General features: G+C 40.7%; 1 protein-coding gene across 1 annotated transcript in view; it reads left to right on the forward strand.

The window, feature by feature from the left end:
• Positions 1–1,970: 1,970 nt before the first annotated feature.
• The window catches only part of colgalt2b (collagen beta(1-O)galactosyltransferase 2b), a 27,454-nt gene continuing 3,363 nt past the window's right edge, over positions 1,971–26,061 (forward strand). Inside the window, exons 1-11 of the mRNA XM_008407090.2 lie at positions 1,971–2,206; positions 16,226–16,336; positions 17,256–17,373; positions 18,353–18,487; positions 18,570–18,774; positions 21,662–21,781; positions 21,995–22,068; positions 22,164–22,270; positions 22,668–22,800; positions 23,531–23,658; positions 23,737–23,943. Of these exons, the coding sequence (XP_008405312.1) occupies positions 1,971–2,206; positions 16,226–16,336; positions 17,256–17,373; positions 18,353–18,487; positions 18,570–18,774; positions 21,662–21,781; positions 21,995–22,068; positions 22,164–22,270; positions 22,668–22,800; positions 23,531–23,658; positions 23,737–23,943 (1,574 nt within the window). The remainder of the gene's footprint in view (positions 2,207–16,225; positions 16,337–17,255; positions 17,374–18,352; positions 18,488–18,569; positions 18,775–21,661; positions 21,782–21,994; positions 22,069–22,163; positions 22,271–22,667; positions 22,801–23,530; positions 23,659–23,736; positions 23,944–26,061) is intronic.

Consider the following 26,061-nt stretch of genomic DNA (forward strand, 5'->3'; position numbering starts at 1 on the left):
ATAATATTATAGTAATATGTTGAGCGTAGATGCCAAGTTCTGGAGCAGGAGATCCAAGTTTGGGGATAGAAAACTCCACCCACAGGAGGAAAAGTGAATTTCAGAATGTTTTATTGTTTTGTGTGAAATGTCTGCTGTTTCTGTTTCATTGTGATGTTAGTTAGACTTTATTTTTTATTTGGTTATTTAATTATTTTTATTTATTATTGAAAGAAAAATCATAACGCCTATGACATTATGAGATAGCTTCGAAAGCTCACATGGAAATGTAGATCCCTGGAAGCAAATATGAATAAGTAAGCTGTGGTTGGAAATTGTTCTGCCCATCTTGTGTTGCTGTGAGGAATTAAAACTAGGTGCAGTCGAATAGTGCCTGTCATTGTGATGATTTCATATTCTCCACTTATGCAACATTCAAAATGCTCAACAAAGTCAGGGTGTGGAGATGGAAAGAAGTACTCCGGATGAGTAAAAGGACAATTAGTGAAAACAGGACAAAGGATATGCTTTACAGAAAAAAACAGGAAAGGAAAACAATAAAAGCCCTTAATAACAAAGAAACATGTTGTGACATTGTCCTAGAAAAACATCCTGTGCAGACCTCCAACTGAAAGAGGTCCTAGTTGTTTGTTGTTGTTGTTGTTTCACCAGTTTCGTGGCTTTAGTTTTTATAGTGGTAATTTGGATCTAGCGTCGTACAAATAACAGTCCGATGAAATTCAAATAATTACAAGTTAATTCAAATTGCTTTAATCATAAAATCCTCATTTGCGCTTTGTCTATGTCCTGGCACAAAGCTTGATTTATATGATCTAACGATTAGCTGAGAAGAAACTTTTGAGAAGAAGAACCGATGATTTCAGTAGGTGAATCTGGATAATTGCTAAGACTGTTGCCTAAATATCGTTGATTTGTGACACAGAGCAGCCACCAATGCAGAGCTCAGGAATGGTAGCAGGTGTGAATGTTTCTGGAGGTGAGGGAGAGACTTTCAAAGGCTGGTTCGGTGTCAACAAGCAGCAGCACAACGCAGCCACATCTTCAAGGAAAACACGAAGACAGATTGAGATTCTGGAAGTAGCACCAGGACTGGACAGGACAACCCCAGGTTGTTCCCACTGTTTGGAGGATTTAGGGGAAAAAATTATTGTTTGGAGAAAGGAAAAGAAAAGGAATGCTACATTAACTGCTTCATCATGATGACAGTGAAGCATCCACGAGTCGTCGCCTCAAGCAATTCTTATATCTCAAGAGAGATTTAAGTACAGCCATGAACAAAGAAGGCATTCAAAACTTCATCTAAGAGCAACTTTGGTAATAAATAAAATTTTTTTCAGCAGAAATAATAAAAACCTTTTATATTTGAGCCCCCAAATTATTTATACCACTGGCAGATTTACACTGAAAGTGATGTTTAACTTAAAAAAAAAAACATGCTTCCTTTCTCCTGAACTGAACATTATAGGGTAACGGCAAGGAGGCCTACCAACACAAAAGTCACAAAAAAAAAAAAAAAGTTGTTGAAATGGAAAGAAGCTTACTGATTTTCAACATGACATTAAAAATTAAAATAATTAAAATAATTCCATGCGCTGTTTTCTTTCGGCATACTACAAACAAACGTCTCGACTGATTGAAAAACTTTAAATGTAATTTTGCAATGACATGAACATTTCTTTTTGGCCTTTAACTATATATTTAACATTGAGTAATGTCTAAAATGTGTCACCCTCAACACTAAAATCAAATCTATCGCACACACAGTGGGCTTTACTGTACATGGGGGGGCTTTTTCCCCGGGTGGGATTCAAACAAGAACCGCCACTGACCGTAGGAGGGGTAACGGAGGTAGAGACCTCCACGCCCACCCTGCCTCTCTGTCCCACCTTTCCACGGGTCTCTCACTCCTCTCCTCTCCCTCTCAGTCTGAAGGACTCCGGCTTGACTCGCGGCTGAATCCTGGAGTGAAGATGCGGGCGGTCGGAGTCGCGGGTGTCGCTGAGCTGTGGGCCGTGCTGGCCGCCCTGATGGCCGGCGCCGCGTCCGAAATGGTGACGCTGGTGCAGGAGCAGGTGAAGCCCGAGTCGCCGGTGCTGCCGCCGAAGGTTATGATCGCGATCCTGGCTCGGAACGCGGCGCACAGCCTGCCGCACTACCTGGGCTGCGTCGAGCGGCTGGAGTACCCGAAGGAGCGCATAGCGATCTGGTGAGAGCGCGGGGACCGCCTGGGGCGGGGGGAGGGGGGGTGCTGATGTGGAGTTTACCTGCTGCATTAGTCATTTAAGAAAAGAAGAGAAAAGAAAAAAAATCATAGTGCCAGATTCTATTCAGTTGTGACCTGCACGGTGGTCCAAAAACAAGCGGTTCGTAAACTTTACCGACCAGACCTGTCGCTGCGTTTTCCCCAAATTGCACGCTGTGGAAGAAGATGAAAGAGCTTTGTGGCGTGTTAGGGTTAGACTTAACCCTTAATCACGGCCCCATCCGCCTGATTAAGCATAAACCTGCGGAAACAAGTGGCTCTTTAAAACAGCAGGACTCGCAGGTATGAAAGAGGGGCTTCACCACAGGTAGGGTCCCGTAAACTGGCTGGCTCCCGCCGTGTTTAGGGAGAAGATGAAGGAGACAAAGAGGGCGCCTGCAGGTGTAGGGATGAAAGAAGACATTGAGCTGGTCTGACAGCAGCAGGAGGGGAGAGTGTTTTTGTGTGTGTGTGTGTGTGTGTGTGTGTGTGTGTGTGTGCGTGTGTGTGTGTGTGTGTGTGTGTGTGTGTGAGAGAGAGAGAGAGTTCCTGGAAGTCATGTGTGAAATATGTGTGAGCCTCTGCACAGACTGGATGGTGGCTGTGCAGGATTATGAATCAGATAATAGAAGATGTTTGTGGAATCTGAGAATTTGAGCCTCAGCTATGCAGACCTCAAAAGATGTGATAATTATCCTATGAAGGACAACTTTCAGGAGGACTGGTTCTGAATCTGTGCAATGATTTTCACCACTCTTTTATACGATGCATTGCAAAAGTGCCGTTGATCCTTTTCTGTGCTGCACAGGATTTTCCATGAATGAATAGCACAACTCTGTAGTTGTGTAATGGACAAGATGAGTTACATGCTTCATCTATTGTTGCGTCCCAAATGTCCTCTAAGGGCATGAAGAAAGGTGCTGTCGGTGTGCACTGAGACCAAAATCAAACATGTTGTCCTGCAAAAATCACAGATAGGAGAGGAATCCATCTGCACTGTGAGACATTGTGTTGGCTGCGTCATCCTGTGGGATATTTTAGCTTTCCAAATGGAGTTGATTAATCAGGCCGATTGAGGTTTCTGAAAAGTACTGACTCACTGGGGCTGAATTTATACGCACATCACATTTTTTTGTTGTTGTTGTTTTTCTCTTCACTAACAAATCTCATTAAAAATACTTTGAAGCTTGTGGCTCCACATATCAAACTGTGATCTGATCTAAGTGATATGAATAACTTTGCTGCATTTCAGCTGGTGGAGCATTGTTGTTTTTTGTTGTTTTGTGTCTCTCCCTTCTGTGGACGACACTGTTTGCACGAGGTCCACTTCCGGTCCAACAACCCTCATCAGATTCACCCAGTTTTCACGTGAGAACTCAGATGCTGGGGGGAAAACTTCCCACGGAGAGAGAGAGAGAGAACCGGCACTTTGCAGCAAAGTGTGAAAGGCACTGAAGCTTACACAGATTTGTGATCATATTAACCAACAGAGAAAGGGGCCCTATTAGTCATGAGGGGCGTTTCTGTGCTCTGCTGTCAGTGCAAACAGGACAAATGCTCTCTGATGGATTTTGCAGATGCAGAACAGGCTGAAGCTCATTGATCAGTTTTTAGCTTCTGATGTGCAAACTTAATGTAACCTAACTAAAAAAAACAAAAAAAACATCGACATTTCCAGCTCTGATGAACACAACACGACAACATACGTTTCAGTTCAGTGATCTCCAGTCCTTTCATATAACCTTTATGTCTTTTAGCTGTGAAACACACGATTCAGCTGCTGTTCACCGGAAGAAGTTCAAATAATAAGGTTATTATTTCTATTGGATGTCTGAGGCCAGGTGTTTCATGTACCTATTCACACTAAATGCCAAACTACAATAATTGATTTCCACGATTATATTAGATGATAAACAGATAACAGCTTTGGCTTTTCACTCTGTCGCCACTCGACAAAAACATTGACTGCATGTGAGCCGTCGCTTAAGTAGCCAATAACTATGGCAGCTGTTAGCTACAGTATTAAAGGAACATTTTTAGCAACACTAATATTAAAAACTAGATCGTAATTTTTTATGGAATTAGTTATTTCAGTGTCGTCTTTTCAAGTAAAAGCTGAGGTGATTGTTTAAAGTGCTGCTTCTGAAACTTTCTGCTGTGCTGCAGTGCTATCATTAGCATGTATGCAAGCAAGTGGATATTCAAATCCAGCTTTAATGACTTTCTAGACGGATTCAAGTGAATTTGCAATTTCCTTCGCCACCACAAGGAGCGCTGTAGCTGTTTTACTACGCAACTTACTGCGCTAACGATGTAATGAAGAAGTGCCATGATTTTTTTGCCTTTGTGGTTACGAGGTTTGTTTAAAGAAAGCGCTTTCAGTGTGCAATACAAAGCTAGCCAGAAGCCCAATAAATGTCAACTAATAACTAAATACTGAAGCTAAATAAATACTGTGATAAATACTGTGATACAACTGGGTTCTGTTGATGTGAAACGGAAAGACTGGCGTTTAGAAACGTCAAGTATATTTTAATGCAGTGGAATTATAATTGTTTGTTTTTGAACAAAGTTTATTGGCTTTTTGCGGCTAGGAAAATGAGATGTCTTAGTCATTTTCTGTGTTGCTGTGTGTTCATCATCATTGCAGCTCATGGCCAGAGCCAACCACCCAATAAACGCCCAAGATGCTGTGCTCAAAAAGCATAATATAGGAAATAAAACATTCACACAAGTAGGGAAACAAGCTCTTTGAGGAACCAGATCCCAGCTGACGCGACTGAGGTGAAACTTTGCGACTTTTCAGTCTTTGAGGGCTTATATGGTAAAATACAGATGTCAGGTGGAGCTAGGGGAGCACACTTCACTTCTGTCTTGTCTTTATGTGCTGACAGGTGAATACATCTTAACACTGGGTTCCTAAAATGAAGGAGGAAACATTGTTAAAGCAGGAATGAGGGAAGCTTTTCACTTTTTTCAAGCCGGTAATTTGAAGCATTGTTTTCTCATGTTTTGTGTGTTGGGATGTTATCTTTATACAATTTTTACATTGAATATTGACAAGATCCAGTGAGTGAGAGAAAAAACTTTGAACGTGAAGAAATATTGTGGCAACTTGTGCTTTTATTTAAAGATTTTCTGTGCTTTTCTGAGATTAAAATTTTGTCGCTTCATGCTGCTGGAGATGTTGTAGCCTTCAGTCATTAATGATAAAGGACACATACCTGGGGCATTAATGTGTTTGGGCTCCTCATTTCACTTTTGTTTATTCATTTACATACTATCTTTAAAATAAACTTAGTTGGAACAAACGCTGCGCAAGAAAAATGTAAATAAATCAATCACAGTGTGATAAAAGACAATCGTATTGCAAGGTCTTTTTTTGTAGCAATATTTGAAATTAATTATGAAATAGGAAGAAGATGGGTGGCATTGATGAAGCTTATAAATTAATTCCTATTAAAAGTGCGATATCTTTAAATCATAAAGCAAATATGTAGTTAGATCTGCCAATCATCAGTGAAAAAAGTAGATGGAGATAATTGTATTTTGTGAACTCTGATCAAAGTTGAAACCTTAAAGACCAGCATGGGGCTTATAACAGAGCCCTGAGGCGCTCCACAACCGAGAGGGAACGTTGCCAGAAAGATTTAACTTGAAAATCTTTACTTTAAATGTACGTGTTTATTTAATAAAGTAATACATTTTCACTCAGTCATGATTTGGATTTAGTGGTGAGTGACAAAGTGTCCAAAAGGTTTTAAAAAAGTTAACTTTGGACTTCCTACTAAAAAATAATGTTTAGGAGATATAAATATTTTCTTCAATATTACAGTAGCTGCTTAGATGATGAAGCTCATCTGAACATTTTATGCAATGAATGAATGAAACTAACATATATGTTTACAAAAAGCACAGGAAGCCTGTAGGTGAAGGTAGTGGGACAAAATTCAGTTTAGATGTAATCCATAATACTTCTGCTCTTTTCTGTGCAGATTGTTGGTTTGTCATTGAATACCAGCTCTCCTTTAGGAGTTTCTCCCCTTGAAGTGGGTACTGATCTTATCGAATAGTCGCAGAGGAAGGAGAAAACCTCTCATGCCCTTGTTAGTAAATGAAAGAATGCTAGGTATTAGCAGAAGGAGGGGGGCAGCTGCTGGAGAGAGAGCGGTCAGCAGTGTTCGAAATTACCCAGAAGGCATAGCAACTGGGGTAATCTGCATTGTCAAACTAGCTCAACTAAATCTGCCCTCCACTTGAACCATGAAAGGTTTCTTGCTTCTCACTGAAATGCATCCATGATAGAGATACAACCCAGCAAGATAACGTCACCAACGCTTCATTAACAGATTTGCTCCCTGTTGATTATTTCTTTTATTAGAAGTAGATAACCAGAATGGTGTTCCTTATAATCAGCGGTGAGGGAAATCATAAGAGACTCCGTGAACTGTGAACTTTGCGTCTTGGCTTTCTGTATTAGCCTCGTTGCTGATGAAGCGTCCTGATGTTTCAAACACGCTGTGATAACATTCGTTTCTGGCTGCCTGCTGTCGAAATGCCTGCCGGCTCTGTTCATGTCGGGGTGGAGCACTTTTCCAGGTGCTGAGCTCGGGGTTAAGATGATTTGTGGACTTGTCAGAGTTGGACCTAGAGTGGAAATGAGACTTACATAATTGCCTTTCCCCTCAGGACCTGCATTCTCACTTTTATGGCATAATGTTATCTGTTCTTAGAAAACCGCCAACCATCACAGAGCTCGGAAACAATGAGGTTGGTGTTGGATGGTTTGATTTATAACAGTCTTTAAGTCAATGAACTTTCAAGTAATTTATTGGGTAAAATGATACATAGCTATAAAATAACTGACTAACTCTGATCTGCAGTAAGTGGATGTTTAGTTTTCAGCTAAGAAATGTGATCTATTAAAGGTCTGGAATATGACATAACTGCACAGAGTAAGAATTTTCCACATTTGCATAAACACTTTAGCTCTGACAGATCTGCCCTATGTACTGCAGATAAAGGCCATTTCTCACATAACCTAGCCTGAGGACATTTAACTCTCGTGACATGATGTCATCCAGCTATTTTGACAAGTGCGCTGAGAAATGTGGGTAAAATGGCCCGTAACAAATCGAACTTGAATGTTGAGTTAAAGTCTGCCTGGCTGGATGAGTTATGCTGTGTGAAGTACTGAGCTTTACTGATGTTTGGTTTGACAGGAAGAAAGTTTTCATGCTGAAGAAAATTTGTCATATCAGCAGTTTGCATAGCATCCCCATAATGCACATCAGTCTGGTGGACTGAAAGGCTTTTCCACACCTTTGGTGAAAGTGCTGACATGCGGTTTGTCTTTTTTACACTCTCAAAGACCAAACTGAAAGGAATAACTTATGTTAAATCGATGGACACCTGCCAGTCGTGTTTAAAGGCAACACATGGAAAATCTAACAAAATCAGCCAAGATATTAGGAAGAAAATAAATTGTGTACCTGCACAGGTCTGGTTCTTCCTTGGGTGCAGTCTCTCGATTCCTGAGCGTTGAACATGCATCAGTTCAAATATGTAAGCATAAACACCATGGGCATGTCCAACCACCATACCGTGTCCCAGAGATGAAAGTGTTTTTTGCGTCTTTGAACAAAACACTCAAAATCTTGTGAGAAGCTTGTGGAAAGATCTCCTCAACATTTAACCAAAGCCACACAGTTTAAGAGGAAATTCTACCAAATACCGAGGAAATATGTATAAACTTTTAACTGAAAATGAACCAGTAGAAAGTAGCAAAGCGGAACGAAAACACTAAAGATTCACAGTTTTCAAACTTTTGTGGGGGAAACAAAAAAATCTAAAATGTGCGGCATGCATTTGTATTCAGTCACTCTCACCCAGATCCTCCTATAAACCTCAACAGATTGTTTTTAAACACCTCCGACATAAATAGTTTATCTGTATTCGTTTCAGCTCAGCAGTAGCATACTCTATCCACTTGCAGATGGCATATTGAAATGTTCAAAGGGAGGCATTTTAGGTGACAACAAGGTGAGTGTGTTTGCTTTTAGCTTGTAGCTGTTCGATTTGTTGTGACTCCCTGAAATGTCCTCGTTTTAAACAAAAGACATGGTCGCTGGTTACCCCTCCCTCTGTACCATAAAAGGCACCAGAAGATCCCCAAACTCATCCACACGAACACAGACAACATACAGACGCTATAAAGTGCAGGGAAGGAGTTAAATCGGGTCCAACCTTGAGGTTTATTGGACTTGGGAGATCCAGTTGTGTGCAACGGATTATCTGAATGGTTGTGCAGGATCTTGCATTTGTGAACAATTAGCTTTTGGGTTGTGCCAGCACGCATCCAATCAGAGCCCTGGCGCTGCGTAAACAATTTATTTAATTACACACAAGGTTCTGTCCCGGTGCCTGTGGCTGTGCAATCGCGTGTGTTTCACATGCATGTCTGTGCTAGACAGCCAGGTGTGGATTCAATTACATGTGTTTTGCTGTTATTTGGACTCACTCCCTGACTTTCCATTTAGTCCCTCATATGGCAGAACTGTGTGAAGTAACTGGATCCAATTAGCCTTGACCTTTAAATCAGTATCTTCTGTGGAGTTGCATTTTATCGTGATATCCAGTTTTTAGAGAGCTTTTAAAGATCTGACATCTGCTCCAATTTTAGCTGGAAGCTCAAAAAGAAAAAAAAATGTCAGTGTGACATTACAAAGACTCAAAGTCGGTGGTGGGACAAATCCAGAGTAAGACGCTCCTGTCTTTAGCCTCTGAAGGGATCCACAACACTACGTATTGACTCAGATGAAGAATGTTTTTTTGCAAATGGCTGTAAAACAGACAATTTAGTCTCAAATTTAACAAAATAATGGCGTATTGCTTTGCGAGTGGATGAAATAATTACATATTTATTTTACATTTATTCGATACACTGAAATAAAGATAGCAAAAACTGATGTGGTGTCAAAAGAAGATTTTGTTTACTGCTGAGTTGACATCTACCCTAACCTTTGACCCCGTTTGGCCTTTGAGGAAAGTCCTTAACCAGCAGTTAACCTTAGGGTCACAACCCTGCTGCCAGGCAACCAGGTCATATTCATAATTTTTGTTTTCCTGGCATTGCAACAAAAATGCAAAACAGTTCAACTTGCATCTAAAAGGCCTGCTTTAATCTAGACTTCGTAATGGTTGTTGTTTAAATTTAAATATCTGACCAACACATGTAAAAACAGCTTTTTGTTTACAAATGTTAAACCACTACCTAAATTAAAGTCAGACCAGTCAGTATTTCTTCTGAAGTGGCTGGCATATTGATGGCACTTCAATTATCGACTTTACTGCAAACTCGAATATGACTTCTTCTTTTCAGCTCGTTTTGGTGGATGTGGATGTCAGCGTCTTCAGAGAATCTTGCACTTTTCCTCTGGGAGTGACAGCTGAACGCGAAACCTTCGGGAAGTGTGGCGAGGGGGTGAAAGGAGGAGTAACGTCTGTGGAGGTTCAGAATCCTCAATCCGATATCTTGGCTGATTTCTTTTCATTTTTCCCACGAAGTCACACAAGTAAGCTGTGTGTTTGAGGCTTTGCAATAAAATAAATCTGCAGAAAGGGCTTCGGTTTAACTAACTGGTTCTGTGAATCAACTTGTCAGACTCTCACAAAATTGTAACATCATCATCAGAGATCTATGGGTCTATAAAAAAACTAATTATTCTGGCATGTAACAAACACAGATAACATTGGTAATCCTAACAAACCTAAACAGGGACATTTTGATCCTCAGTATGTCCGGTATATGAAAAACCCAGTGTGCAGTGGGACTGTATGGCTTAGTTAGGTGTGTGTGAAGGAATGGAAGATATGTAGCTCACAGCACTGTGGATGAATCACTTTAAAATGAGTGTTAAATATAACTTGCGATTCGTTGATTTAGATTCATCACGGTGTCGCTCATGCGTCCGAATCGCACCTGCTTTCTTCCACACATTGTGATGTACAGTAACTTGAGAGGATTACTGTGCGGCCCACACGCTCCAAACCGACTGACTTCAGAGTCTTCTCTCCAGCCATGCACTCAGCGAGCTGAGGATGCAGCCAATGATGAACCTGGCAGCTTTCCAGCCCTTTCCTCATCGCCGTGCAGCAAGAAAGGCTTCTCAGGAACGCCGTATCTTTTCAATCGAGTGAGCAAAAACCAACAAAGAGATCTGATTTTTCCAAATCCCGGGCCGCTCTGAAGCCCTCCACCTCTTCTCTGAGGAGTAAATAAGTTTTTATGTAAGTTTTGCTCAGTCGTCGTGGCATGCACTCCAGCGTTTTTGTCAGATCTTGGCAGTGTCACCAAACTCCAGAGCTGTGATGGTTCATGGAGAGGAGGGAGGCCTTGATATGGAACCAGATAAAGAAAACGGAAAGAACAAAGAACGAGAAACAGAAGTGCTCAGAAGATCATACTTAAGTATCTATTGTGATTTTTGTATAGTTGACTGTTTGGCAGCATGACAAAAATGACATACTGTTTTGCTACAGTCATGGAGCTCTTGTGAATTTCATTAAAATGTGGTTTTGATCAGAATCCTCCTTGCCCAGGCCACCACTTCTGCCTGCACAGTTCGCAAAGGTACACAATTATTACACCACACTGAGAACCTGTAAATGTCAGCGCCTGCAAAATTGCTTGACGTCTTGTGGACGAGAAATTTCTCACTACATTTCCCACAATGCACCGAGGAACACCAATCTCCACAGACTATCGCATTGTTTTCAGTTTAATCGCATACGACCAATCAAAAATATTTGCTGAACAATAACAAAAGCGAAGAGAGCAAGAGGTTGACACAAAGCGATCTCTACTTGAAGTTAAGTGTCGGTATGAAATGTGTTTGCTCCGCTGAATATCTAAGAGGCATCATATTTTTTTTTCTTCTGCTTTTGAACGTCAATGCTGAGCATCGCACTTCAGTGCCACTCTGCAGAGCGTCGAAGTTTCTGTTGATCCTCAGAGCTGTGAGGAATTTCAGCTGAGCGCTTCTGTCTAGCCAAACACCTCAGCTCTCCTTCTTTTCCCCTCATTCCAGTCCCTCTCAGTCGACACCCCCAACCTGTCCTCTTTGCCCTCTCAGGCCATCAGAAACCTGACAGCCACGTCAGCTCAGAGGCTGAACCACAAAGGCAGAGGTACTTGGACTCCTGAAGGGTGATTATGTGGTAAAACCATCAGCAGCCCCGTCTGAAAGGAGCATTCTTACTTCTTAATTGCATGCAGAGGGGGTGGCAGCGAGGGGCGAGGTTCATTATTGGCAATGATATTAGATAGTTTATAGAGTAAACAACGAGCTGAAAGCAGCCAACCGGTTCTTTTCAGACCTGTGTTTACTTGAAAGGGCCGGTTTCAGGGGCCAGCCTCTGTGTTTTAAGCCCAGCTTATCTGACAGGCGTCTCTATAGTAGGTAACTGAAGCAAAGTGCTGACGGAGGGTTAGCAATCAGCTAAGTGTTGCATCAGGATAAATGGAACCGCTACATTAGCATCATCCATGACTGTACAAAATAACAAGAAGTCAGATCCTCGCAAATCATTTGAACAAAGATACAAATGCGTTGGTTTGGTGTCCAAACACTTCAGATTCCAGTCCGACTGAGGATCTGAGAAGCTGCAGGAACCAGCGCCATCCTGCAACCTGAACCTCCCACTGCTTTCCCAGAACTATTGTGGCTACACAAATAAATTAGAAAATGAAGACTAATTCTTGCATACGGTGCTTTTGAAATGAACGATTTGGCTTCTAACAAGATGCATCTTTTCTAATCTCTGAAGGTGATGACTACCTGCTAAGTCTGCTGCAATAATTAGCTAATTGCATGATAAATTTGAACGAACTTGAGGTTTTCCATTCTGATGATTAATAATTTCTGTAGAGAAATTTTGTTCAGAGGCTTCATAATCAATTGTATTTAAGATTTTCCTTCAGTGTTTATTTCCTTTTCATTTATTGTTTCAGGTGGTTATGTTTTTTATGTGGGATATTTAAAATGTCTTTCTGTGTTGAGTATTAAAGTTTAAAAATCTTTGGCAGGCAAAGATTTATAAATCTTTTGCATCATTATGCCATTATCAATACATTACTCAAAAATGGTCTCAAAACACCAATTATTGTCAATTATCATTTTTGGAACAATTTACTGTCCAGAAAACTTGTTATTGTAGTTGTACATGTGCTATTTTCCCATTATTATCTTTATATTAGTCGATAATGGTCTCAAAACGGTAACATTGTTGTTTATCGCGATCATTTCTGGGTCAGTTTATCGTCCAGCAGAATTTGTTACCGTGCTAGGCCGATAACTCAGCCTTCATATCTACATGAAGGTTGAATTGTCTGAGACTCGATCAGGGACGTATAAACGGACATCTCTGAGGAGACGTGAGCGGGATCGGCGGAGTGTGTAGGTGAGGGCCCTGCGCTCATGTGTTGTCCAGATGGCGCTCATAAATTCAGAGCAGAGAGGAAGCCCAACTTTGAAAGCTGCAGGCGACAGAATAATGAGGCTGTTGCTTACTGTAAACTTCAAAAACAGCAACGTGTGGACGCAGCATGAGGCAGACATAGGTACGACCGAAGGAAATAAGGGATTTTAAGTAAGAAAACCAGATTGTTGCAGATCTCGCATGCGAACAACTGCGTAGCAGTGAATCTTTCTCTAATTTGCATGGAGGGTTGCATACACATTTTGGGTTTCCTGTCCATGCACAGATGGACAAAATCCCCAAGTGGATCTGAAATCAGCTGCAGAGACTTTGGTAGATTTTGGTTGCCTGAGGGACGAAGAAGCGGAAGAGGGGAGGCACTTCTACTGCTACTGCTTCAAGAAGAAGGACCTGCAGAGAAAACAGGAGTCCTTGGGAAAACGTTCACATTTTGTCACATTGCAAATACAAACTTGAGCAATTGTCACAGGGGGGTTTATGTGACAGACTAACATAAAGTGGTGCACAACTGTGAATCAGGTTGTGAGTAGAACATCAGAAATACAGTGTATGAAAAAGTATGTTTAACAGACTTTTGATTTGTTTATCAAAAGTTGAGAACATTTGCCGAAAACAGAAATTGAAATTGTAAACAAAAGTACTCTGTACTGAGTACCGCCAATGTTTTGGTTGTTTACTTGGATATTTGTGTAGAAATGCTTGATGCAATTTTTTCCAGTAGGCTGGTTGGAGCTTAATGTGGTGAGGATGAGGAGTGTCGCTCCTGCCAATGTTTCTCAAAATGTTTTCAGTGGGATTTAGACAATGTCAACATGCTAAACAGTCTAAAAGAAGAGTGTTATTCTCCTAACTACAAAAGCATTCAAGGCTTTTATTCTGAAAAAGTTGAAAACTTTGGATCATTTCCTTCTTCCGCTTAACAATTATGCACTACTTTGTTTTGGTGTGAAAGACAAAATCCAATAAAAAACACTTGGATATTTATGGGTTTCAAGTGACAAAATATGGAAATTTCAAGGGGTATGAATTGCAAGCATCATTTAGACTCACACATCCATAAATAAGAGAGAAACCGGAGGTGTGAAGGCAGTAATGGAAAATCACGCAGTGTACTGACGTCACGTTTCCCAGAACAGCTCATAGGAGAAATACATGAAAGAAGCCTGAAATGTCACAGCAACATAGAAGTGGAGAAATTACTAAATTATCACAGGTCACAGGTATGAATAAAAAAAACAAAAAAACATTGCATAAATAAAATTGTCTTGCTAACTGATATAAACCATTTCAGCAGACATGTGGTTGCCGTGGACTTAATGTCATCTGGATGTAGGGGGAACAAGTCCTGCCAAACAGAGCCTGTGAAAGTGATGATGTAATGATGATTCCAAAGTCTGAGGCACAACTGAGATGCAGAGGGTGTTTTAATAGACCCTGCCGCACAGATACATTTGTTGTACTACAGCATACATTGTGTTTTCTTTGCCTTTAAAAAAGTTACAATGTTTGGTGATCCACACCAGGGGTTTCCAGAAGCATAGTTATTCCAAGTTGCCTATTAGAGAAACGTGCAAAAAAAAAAAGTGCCTGCACATCTTCTCATTATTAGAAAGTCAGGTGTTTCAGAATGGACCTGCTCTGTGATTGAAAAAAAACCCCAAAACAGATATATATATATCAGCAGCCAGTAATCAAAGGCGGTTTTTTCCAGCCGCTGTGCTATTATTCTCCCAGTTTGACTCTGGATTTACATGCTTATTGAGAACTTTGAACCAGCAGTCCTGCAGCACATAAATAACAGGTCACACTGGTGTAAAAGAGCATTCCCAGGATGCAAAAATTATCATCTTCATTCTTTGCCACATATTTGTGAGCACTTACCCAGACACATAGAATTAGACCGCTTGACCCTGTGGTTTATGGCCTGCAGATGTTTATTTTGGCCTGTTACGTTTTTATATGTTTCACTGAATAAGATTGAAATACCACATGCAAAAAAAAAAAAAGATCTGAGTTTTGAGGCAAAGATTTGGAAAAATATATGTTCTGTGTGATGATATTCTTGTGTGTAAAAAGGTATTTGATCTGTTATGAACAATAAATCTCCCCTTAGATTTGCACGCAAAGGGTTGAGCCAGCACAAAAAGCGTCGGCAAGGTAATATTTATTGAATACAAAGACATATCTTTGGGATCACACCTCTCAGAACATCTGACAGCAAAACGGCCAAAATGATCGGAGGATTTACCCGAAACAACAGTTTTTGTTAAGAGACTACCCCGCAAAAATCATCACACAATAACCTTTCTCCTAGAATCTGTTCAGCTCTCGCCTCTCTAGCTGCAGGTGCAAGGTCTGTTTTCCTGAGCTGAGCAATAACTGAGAGAAGTAACCGAGAAGTAATAACTGAGCTGAGAAAATAACCCACTACTTGGAGGAACCAACTTCCCGCCCGGATTCATTGACATCCCTGTCCTCACACTGTTCTTGAGCAAATAGCTGTTTATGATAAAAACACTTGGACTAATATTTGCTTAAAGGGTTAAATGTCAAAGTTAAAACCTGGAACTGCCTGCATATATTCATTTATAACAGATCCTATAATTCTCACACAGAAAACAGGTGGAAAATCTGAGCAGAGGGTTCTGGCGTTTTGTTGTGTCAGTGTGTTTGTTTGTCTCTGTCTGTCTATCTGTCCAACCTAAAAATGGCTGCACAGCTAGGAATATTACAGCTGGAAGTGGAAAAGTCCAAAAACGCCCAAATGTGTATTTGTGTTCGCACAGCTGAGCTCTGGATTTTTCCTAATATCCTGTTGACAGTTGTCTTTAAGTTACCTTTTAATTTTAACTCGCGGTAGAGCTCTTTTTAGTGACTCCTAGACAGATAAAATGCAGTGGATGGGCTTGTTTGTGAATTTAATTTCTGTCTTGCATAAATGCATCACCTTCGCACTCACACGCATCCTTGCATACAGTGGGCCTAGTGTCTTCTTTGAGTCAACAGCGTTAACCAAAGTGGAAAAGAAACGGAGTCACAAACCACAGTGCTGTCAAACCAGCAGAAGCTCCCGTGTTGACTTCATTTCCCCTCCAACACAAGTGCATCTGCGTAAGTGGGTGCTTTGGTTTTGAGCAGCTTTTGTGTAAAGTGGTAATACGTTAGTTCTGCTGTGGCATACTTAGTGTTTTATTAAGACTGTGTTGGAGTTTTGCAATGACTGTCTTTATCAACAGTTGCAAAATAAGCAGTCACTCTCTAAGGGGGGCGTTAGAGCCTGCAGTGTCGTTATTTCTAACCAGAGCACCAGAGAAAAGCCTCGTTTGCCCCGCGGCTCCTCAGACCTAGTCCATTCTCCTGCAGTTACTTAGGGCAGTAAATGAGGTTTGCAGCACTGAGGCTGCTTGATGGGACCTCACTCTGTTATAAGACTCTGTTATAACGTGCACTGTGTTTTAATGAGCGCATGTTTTCTGTTTACAGGGCAGCGACGGACCATAACGTAGACAATACCACTGCCATGTTGAGAGAATGGCTGAAGAGAGCGCAGCGCATTTATCACTATGTGGAGTGGAGACCGATGGAGGAGCCCAGGTATGTTCACAAGCTGAGATGCACCAAATATACTTTTAATATGAGATTTTCTATTTATTTTTTTAAAAGGTCTACCCCTCTGATTCCAATTTTAAGCTGAAAAATATTGATGGCAAAAAGATGTAAATTTCTCCTAATTTCTTATGTTGAAGTATGAGCCTAGAGAGCCTTTTCTCAGTAAATAGAAACCTGCAGATTATGTCCTCCTTTATGCACAATAATCTGCGTTAAAATACAGTACATACTGTATTACGTGAAGTAACACAGTTTTTATCTTTTTCGTCTTTTTATAGCATAAATGGAAAAACTTACCGTCATGAGAAAACTACTACTTTCCCACAATGTTTCATTTAGAAGTAAATCCATTCATCTGACCTAATGTTTGAGAAGATTTTTTGGACAATTATTGATTCTGTTCTGTCCTTCTGCATGGCATATTTCCACTTGACATTAAACCACACCATTAAATTTGCATTCACATATTGCCACTGATTAAGATGAGAATCCTGTCAAGTCCGAAAACAACTCCTGACCTTTACCTGTTTTTATCTACAGTCAGAGCAAAACTGAACAAGTAAATATAAAAAAAATAAAAAATAAAATCTGTCCCAAAACCGAATGAGGATCCATCACGCACAGTGAGCACAGGCTGCAGCTGCTCTTTGAAAAGCCTCTGACACATGACTTTTTGTGTCTGTTTATTGATCTGGGAATCATTTGAATCTCAATGTCAGATTGTTCAAAGTTAAAAACTGGATGGCATCCAGTCACCAGGTAAACAACTGGTGCACTAAACACTAAAAAATCTGTGTGAACTGTTAGTCTCTTTAAATGTTACACATTTTATTGCAATAATTTCCTTCCTAGTATAACACAAAAATTCAGATGCTTCGATTGACACTTTGCATTTTTGCGTCAGCTCCTACACAGATGAGTGGGGTCCGAAGCACTGGCCCCCTTCCAGATTCAACCATCTGATGAAGCTGAGGCAGGCGGCCCTGAAGGCTGCGCGGGAGCGATGGGCCGACTACATACTGGTAACGCCTACAACACAAATACGCAGCCATGCATCAGGCATTTGACCATTAGTAAATAATCCTAGGCTATCAGTATTTCTGTTTTGATTTTATTAGTGAGAAAATGTTTTTTTTTTCCATGCTTTTAAGAGGTCATAATCCCCAGGACCCAAAAGCATGAGTGCAATATTCTCACTGTCTTGCAAAAACTTTCATGCCCGTTCAGAATAATTTATCTAGATTTTATGTGATAGACCAAAACAAAGTAGTAAAAAAATAAATTTGGAAGTGTGCCGTTCTTTTGTTGTGAGCCCTGTTTAGTCTGACTGATTTATTTGGCGGCAGTTATTTCCTTCAAACCGAAAACCGATCATAACTCTCAACATGGTGGTGACATTATATTTGGGAAATTCGCTTTTCATGAGCTGATGGGAAGAAGTACGGAGCTAAATACAGGAAAATCCTTTGTGAAAACTGTTTGGAGACAGAGAAAGGGTTACCGCAAAGCAAATCTATGTTAAGTTGGAATGGTCTAGTCAAAGTCTACTTCTAAATCCATTAACAGACTGAGAATCAGAGATGATCTCCATCCAATTTGGTGTACCTTGAGTTTATTTGGAGAGAAAAATGCTTAAATGTTCAATCTCTGCATGCTCAAAGCTAGAAAAGGCTTCGCTAAAGCAGCACCAAGTAGCAAAAAGTTTAAAACGTTGGATCCCTTTCCTTCCATTTCACATATTGTCCTACTTTGTGATGAGCCATCACATTAAGTTGCAATAAAACCCTCTGAGGTTTGTGGTTGTAACTTGTCAAAATGTGAAAAGATTAACGGGGCATGGATACTTTAGCTTTGCACAGTAGACTTAAACAGAATGTGTTATTCTGTTTTGGTCTTCAGTCATTCTGCTGTTTGCACAGTTAGTTTGATCACTAAACTATAAGCAAAAACATTGTTCGCATGAAATCACTCATTCGATCAAAACCCCCCTCCGCCCTTCAGTTTGCTGACAGCGACAACCTGTTGACCAACCCTCGAGTGCTGAGCCTGCTGATGGCCGAGAACATGACGCTGGTCGCTCCCATGATGGAGTCTCGCTCTCTCTACTCCAACTTCTGGTGCGGCGTCACCCCGCAGGTGCGGCTCAGACAGAAGCCAGCAGGTTCATCCGTTCTCTCAGAGTTACCAGCTGAACACGGTTTTATGGCTCCTCTCTCAGGGTTACTACAAGCGAACCCCGGACTACCAGCCAATCAGGGAGTGGAAGAGGCTCGGCTGTTTCCCTGTTCCCATGGTGCACAGCACCTTCCTTTTGGACCTGCGGCGCGAAGCCAGCCGAGACCTAGCGTTCTACCCGCCTCATCCGGACTACAGCTGGGCCTTTGATGATATCATGGTGTTTGCCTTCTCGGCACGTCAAGCAGGTCGGTTTGAAACTCTCACCAAACCACGAGACTTTATGCAAAGAGGCAAATTCCTCTTGAAATGCAAACCATCAATGACTATCTTAGCTTCTTAGCAGTTAATTAAAACCCAAAAGGTTGTCTTTTTTTTTTTTGCTATACCAGGGTGCACTAAAAAAAAAAAACATCCGAAGGAGTTTTATTAGTTTTCTGCACGTGTGTGTGAATGATGTTTGATTGCTGAGATGAGTCGGCAATGTGCTGCTCTACTGAGCACGTGCGGCTTCGCTGGCTGCACAACTTGTGAGTTTGGGCTCCGAGTGAACAATCACCAGTGGGTAACAAACAGGCCCATTAAGGTTTCCCGTATGTGCAGAAAAACCAAACAAACACATGAAAGCATTCATGTAAACATTAGCAGATGGAAACATGAACTTCTTCCAACTCATAAATGAACATCAGCCCCGACGAGGATAAAAGCGGGTCCAATTAGTCTGCGTTTCAGTTGCTCGTTTTTACACCTTTGAAGCTCGTTATTGTCCTGCTGCAAAGATTTACCGTCCAGGTGGACCACCTGTTGTCTTGACCCCTCTGACCTTACTTACCCTGTAGCCACCTCGCATTTTTTCTGGCGGTTTGAAGCGAAAACAAACCCTTCATGCGTTTGCTTTTATGGTCAAGAGACGATCTATTCACTTCATTTAAATGGATTTTGCATTATTTCTTGAGACGCAGCAGGAGGGGGTGCAAAAACATAAAAAAAATAAAAGCAAATCTTCTTGTATGTTTTGTTATGTATTTTGCACATATTTCTAGTTAAATAAATTGTGAGCTGATTTTGTTGATTATAGTCATTATTCAGAGTGATGAAAAATAACCACAATTCACTCAGCTTAATAAAACTAAACTGTTTTTGGTCATTTAAAAAAAAATCATATGAAGGTGTTATGTACTACTTAGTGAATTTTACACCTTTTTAATGCAGTTTTGTAATGTCTCAAAATTTCAGAGACTAGCACAAAAAAGCAGTTTGCGCACTGCAGGACTCCGTTCATAAGTCATTATGGCACTATTTGGTGTTGCTGTGACTTCAGTAGAAAGTAATTGCTTAAATTATACCCTTGTTCATGTCGCTGTTTAGCACCGGCTGCCTTGAAATAAACAACTTCAGATCAGACAAACTTGTGTTATTTTTACCGGACAGTCTAAAACTTGGCTCAGAAGATTACATACAAACATCTCGAAACATTACAACAATATTTCTGTTGTACAATTTTGCAAATGCGTTTTAAAACTTGCAGAAATTTATTCTAACTCACAATGTGAATGACGGTATAATAATAATAATAATAATAATAATAATAAATTTAATTTGTATCGCACTTTTCATTAGAAAAAATCTCAAAGTGCTACACAGTGCAACTAAACCAGTAGACTCCAAAGTTATTTGCCATTGGAGCGAAATTGTTAAATTGAAAGTTCTCTTGGGCTGCAAAAAGTCTTCTTTTTAACTTTATTTGGCTACATGCACAGAAATCTACTAAGCAAGTCATATATTAATGAAACAAAAGAAGTTGCCAGGTTTTTTGTCAAAATGTAAACATTATAGATCAGATTAAAATAACCATCTTGCATGTTTGCCTATTTGAAATATGTATTATTTTGCTTTTGTCTTGGTCTATAAATGTTTTTTATGGGTCACTGTTTCTCTGAAAATGTTTGCTGGTATTTAACCAAGTGTAGTGAATGGTTACTACTTGGGTGCACCCAAGTCTACTCTTAAGTAAAAGTCGCCGGAAGTTTGTGATTCTATTTGACACAAACTTCAGGGCTCAGCCTAACATTTTATATTTTAAGGATACTTCAATGTTGACACTTTTTGTTATTATGGCCGGTCTTGTTGCAGCTTCCAGGAATATTTTAAAACACTATAAATCAACTCTGAACTTGAAACAACGGCCAGATGCCATGATGGAGGAAACGGAGAGCTCATACTTCTATGCATGGGCTTCTGTATTGTACTTTATATGGATTAAGGGACATTTTACTGTTGTGAACTAGTTTTCCACTCATCCTTATCCTGTTATGCTCCCGTGCCTTACTTTTTTAATTGGTAGCACAACGTCAATAACTCTGTACCAACAGACCAAGCTTTAGTTGTGGATGTTTTTCTCCCCAACAGGGTTTCTAATTAAAAAAAAATGCACATCATAAAGAAAGGATATTTTAATTTGTGAGTGAAAATTTGCTCTAAAAGAAAAAAAAAAAATCCTCAATTCTCATCTATCACCAACTTGTGGTCCGGGGCCGCACAAAATCATTACAGACCCTGCAAATGATGGAAGACCTGAACTTTAAACGCCATTGGTATAGAGCGCTTAAGAGCAAATAACTTCTGGTATGGATTCGTTTTTTAAGGGTTTCTGTTTTTTGGGTGTTTCACACCTATATTAATTAATATATAATAATTAATTTCCTATATTAATTGCAGTTTTCTGGCCGATCACGATTAACAATCTTTAAAAAAGCCCGACCTACAGATTCAGATTTTTTCCGATGTCGATTTTTTTTTTGCTGTTGTCTGAAATATGTTGCTAAATAAAGCAAGAAAATCACTGAGTTGGCATCAGTGGGGTGACTGTAAAATAACTTGGTGGGTGGACGTGTCAGACCTTTCTCACGGCAGAACAAAAGAGGACAGCAGTTGATTTCTAGACCTGTGCTGAGGTAGATAAGACCTGCTGATAAAATCAGCTCCACATGTAAGCACTGGCCACTCGGCGATCTCCCAAAATGACAGAAATCAGGGACGAGGATGAAGCGCTCGCCTAATTTCCGTGACGGTTGGAAATGTTTTGTCTTACAGCAAACCCGCTTGTTTGTATGCGTGTGCTTGTGTGTGTTTCAGGCGTGCAGATGTACGTGTGCAACAGGGAACACTACGGCTTCCTGCCCGTCCCGCTCAAAGCTCAGCAAAATGTGCAGGACGAAACTGAGAGCTTCATACACACCATCTCAGAAGCTCTGAGTGAGTTTCCACACTTGTTTACATTTTATTACTTATCGACCCCTTCATCTCTCTGGGTCGTTTCTCCTCCCTCTTGACCTCAACGACCTTTGACGATTGCACCGTGTCGGTTCATGTCGACCCCTCTCCACCCCTTTTGTTGCCTGCTCATCCCCACCCGGTTCAGAAATTCGGTGATTTTCTAACATAGACCTTCTTGGTTTTTCCTCCCAGTTGAACACGACATGGAGCCGTCTCAGTACATCTACGCTCCGCCGTTACCGCCAGACCCCGTGGGCTTCGATGATGTAAGTGATTAAATTAGATATTTAATCCTTGCTTTTTATTTGTCAAATCTTTATTTTTCACTGTGGAATGAGTTTTTTTTTTTGGCAATTTTTAGATTTTCCTGATTAACTTGAAACGCCGTCTGGACAGAAGAAGCAGGATGTTGAAAACAATGGGCGCCATGGGCCTTCGTCCCACTCTGATTGATGCGGTGGACGGGAAGTAGGTCACAAACACAACACAAATCTGAATCGGAAAATTAAAGGACCATCTGATACTGACTGAAATATCTGTAAAAACTGAAGTCTCACCTGCTGCTTTCGTCTTTCATCTTGAGCTCGCTATATTTCCTGTCATTAAATCCATCCTTCCTCTCTAACTTTGCATTTGTTGCTTCCTGCTCGAGTTTTCCCCCCTCTTCTCTGCAGACTTTAATCCATTCTTAGAAATCTTCTAATCCTCCTTCCTCCCTTTTTTTTTCCTCTGACAATCTGGGTTGCAAACTGTTTGCAGTGTTTTAATGATGGTCAATTAAGTCATTTTTAATAATGTTGGATTTTTATTTATTGGATTTTATTCTTCTTTATCTTCCATGTTATTTTTCTTGCCTTTCTCTCAGAGCTCTAAATACATCCCAGCTGCAGGCTCTGGGAATTGAGATGTTGCCAGGCTACAAGGATCCATATTCTGGTCGCGTCCTCACCAGAGGGGAGATTGGCTGCTTCCTGAGTCACCACTCTATATGGAAACAGGTGAGGGCAGGAGGATATGGCTCTTGTCTAAAGGAAAGGTGCAGAGTAAACCCAGGTCTGGATTTCTTTAAACACTCTGCTTGAACCAACATTTGGGCCCTTTAGACGATACATATGATGTGCAGCTGTGCTGAAATTTGCATAAATTATTATTTCATTATTAGCAGTGTTTCATGCAATTCAAACTTTTCACGTAAGCTTTAAAGATCGGTGGGGAAATGGTGACGGTTTGTGGTAATGGTCATTTCTTTCCATCTGTAAGGCAAGAAGATGTCTGCAGATGCAGGTTAGTGTCTGCAGACAAAGTTTCTTTGCACCAATGGATAAGCATGCTACTGAAGTTATAAGGGAAGAAGACGTGAAAAAATGAAATTATTGCATAACGTTTTGTGCTGATGAATGTTAAAATCAGTCCTAAAAGTGTCCAGCATGACAGTGGACTGGTGACGATTGACCAAAAATACCAAAAAAAAACCCAATTTATTCTAACATTCTATCTATTTAAAATTTTACCCAAAAAGGATTGTGCAAAATTAAGTGCTAACAGAATTTTAAGAAGGTTTTCTTTTTACATACATGTTCTGTTTAAAACTTAGTACAAAATGTCAGACAGTGGTGCGGGGTGGTAATTTGGGAAAACTGACATTGCCCCTTTATAAGCACCAAGCAAAAGAAGAAAATTGAGCAAAAAGTATTTTTCATGACCTTGTTTTTGTTCTCTGGTCATCAGGTGGTTGATCGTGGCCTGCAGAAGGTTCTGGTTCTGGAGGACGACGTGAGGTTTGAACCCAGGTTCAAACGAAGGCTTCAGGCCATCATGGAGGATGTAGACAGAGCCCAGCTGGACTGGGACCTCATGTAAGAACTTCTCTGAATGCACAAATTAGCGTCTTTCTAAAAGCTAAACATACTCTGGCTTCCTCATTCTACCTTCAGCTACGTGGGAAGGAAGCGAATGCAGGTGCAGCAGCCGGAGCATTCAGTGGAGGGTGTGAACAACCTGGTGGAAGCCGACTATTCCTACTGGACCCTGGCCTACGCTCTCTCACAGCAGGGGGCCCGAAAGCTGTTGGCGGTGCAGCCTTTCACCAAGATGCTCCCTGTCGACGAATTTCTTCCCATCATGTTCAACAAACACCCCAAGTCAGTGTTCACGTTGGTCTTCTCTGGTCTAAGATTAAAGCACAAACAGGACATTGCAAAAGCGTGCAAATAATTCGACCTTTTTGTCCGACGGTGACCACAAACTTCAGCGTATTTATGTTTATTTGAGATTTTTAAGTGAGAGAGTGACACAAGGTATCACACAACGGTGACGCGGAAGGAAAACGATCCATAGTTTTTAAAAGTTATCAAACTAAACGTCTGAAAGATTTAAGTCAGTACTTGGTCAAGTTAAACATACAACCAGAAGTATAATGGTTAGATCATTATAAGTCTGGTGAGAATGGTTTAATCAAAGTCCAGAAAACTTTAAAATCCACATTCACAGACTCTTTCCACCCAGTCTGACACAAACTAGTTTGGAAAAAGAATGTAAGCTTGTCAAGGTGCAAAGCTGGTATCCCAAAATTCTTGAAGGCTTTATTGCAGTGAAAATCGGTTCTGCAAATTATTTTAGTTGCAAACATTTAAAAACCATTCATCATCTTCCTTCCACTTCAGTTGTGCTCCACTGTGTAGCGGGATATTGTGTGAATTTCCAATAAAATAGATAGAAATGTGGCAACATGTAAAAATGCTCACGGCGTGAGAAGGTTTCCCCTCACGTGACGGTGACTGAATGTAAAGAGCGATTAAAAACAAATGAACATTTTCATCTAGAGTCGCAGAATAGAAAAAAACCCCCACAATGCTGAAGTTGGCAGTTCCTGAATGCTCTGTACATTTCAGACACCAAACAGACCAACAATCTGTTAGCGCCTGAAATCCGTCAGGTGGTTGTTGTGTAAAATAATAATGAAAAAACTCCAGGAACATGCATCAATCACGCTGCCTCTAAAAGAAGCAAACAGAAACCGAGCCTTTATTGCTACAAAAAGCTATAAAGTATTGCAGAACTACTAATTGAACATCATTACAGTAATCTATACATAGAAAAAAAACACACACACACACAATCGAGTCGCTGGCCTCTGCGCAACTGTGGACGGCGTGTAGCGTTTTAGTCTGTGGTAAACCACAGCCTCCTTCATGTTCGCCTTCTGCTAGTGGCTCTTTATACGTCTGTGTTTCTCCAGTTTTCCCTTTCTGTCCAGCACAGCTTTCCTGCTCTCCTCTCCTCTCCTCACACACACAGGGCACAGATTGTTCTGGGGGCTCACCGTGCCTTACGGTGCCTCGAGCAGGACAAACAATGCCAACATTTTCTTCTCTCTTCGGATTAGGATTTTCCACTGGTGCCCTGCGTTCCTCTTCCACTACCCACCTTCCTCCTCTGTCATCTCCACTTCTCTCTTCTGTCTTTCTCCACACTTCCTCCGTGTTGCTCTAGATCTTTAAAGTCGGGCTCCACTCCGCTCCGGTCGAAAGCGCACCTTCGCCGTCGCCGTGTCACCCACTTTTCCTCCCCCTCCTCTCTTTGAGGAATGTCGAGCAGCGTGGCTCTTCCTGCCGGCTGGTGCAGAGGGACAAGATTCCCATTGATAGAGCTCTGAGCGTGGGGGCTGGTTTGAGATGAACACTGTGCATGTGTGCGTGTTTCAGTGTGTGTCTCTGTGTGGCTCTTTCTCAACACACCGATGTGTGTGCTCATAAATTACTAAATAAAGAGTGTTTATTTATTTTCCAACGGTATAGAAAATAGGAAACTATAAGATCGACAGTGTACGAGGAGAATGTGTCACAAGTACGTTTCGGTTTATTCGTTTATTAATTTTTATTATTTTCATGTAGCTCACTTTTCATTCATAAATGCAAAGACTCAGAGGTGACAGGAGTCAAAAGTCGTTTTGGTGTAAAAGGCATGATTGTGTGGAGGATGTGTGTGAGTGTGTTATTAGAGCTGAGCTACTCGGATCTTACAAAAGGTGAGGGTTGCCGTAGTGACGTGTCTCTTCTCAGTGCTCTCCTTTCGCTTCGGCTGCAACAAGAAACAAAATATAAAGCAGGCCTTCTAATCTAAAAATGATTATAGTTTGATTTTTTTTTTTCTTTTAGCGAACATCTAGTAGTCATAAAGTTTTATGAACAGATTTGTCAGTTGTCAGTATTGTTCAATTAGAATCAATCTTTGGTCTATTTTAAATGTTTTCTGAGATA

Source organism: Poecilia reticulata, linkage group LG4, assembly GCF_000633615.1.
Source record: "Poecilia reticulata strain Guanapo linkage group LG4, Guppy_female_1.0+MT, whole genome shotgun sequence".
NCBI classification, from domain to species: Eukaryota; Metazoa; Chordata; class Actinopteri; order Cyprinodontiformes; family Poeciliidae; genus Poecilia; species Poecilia reticulata.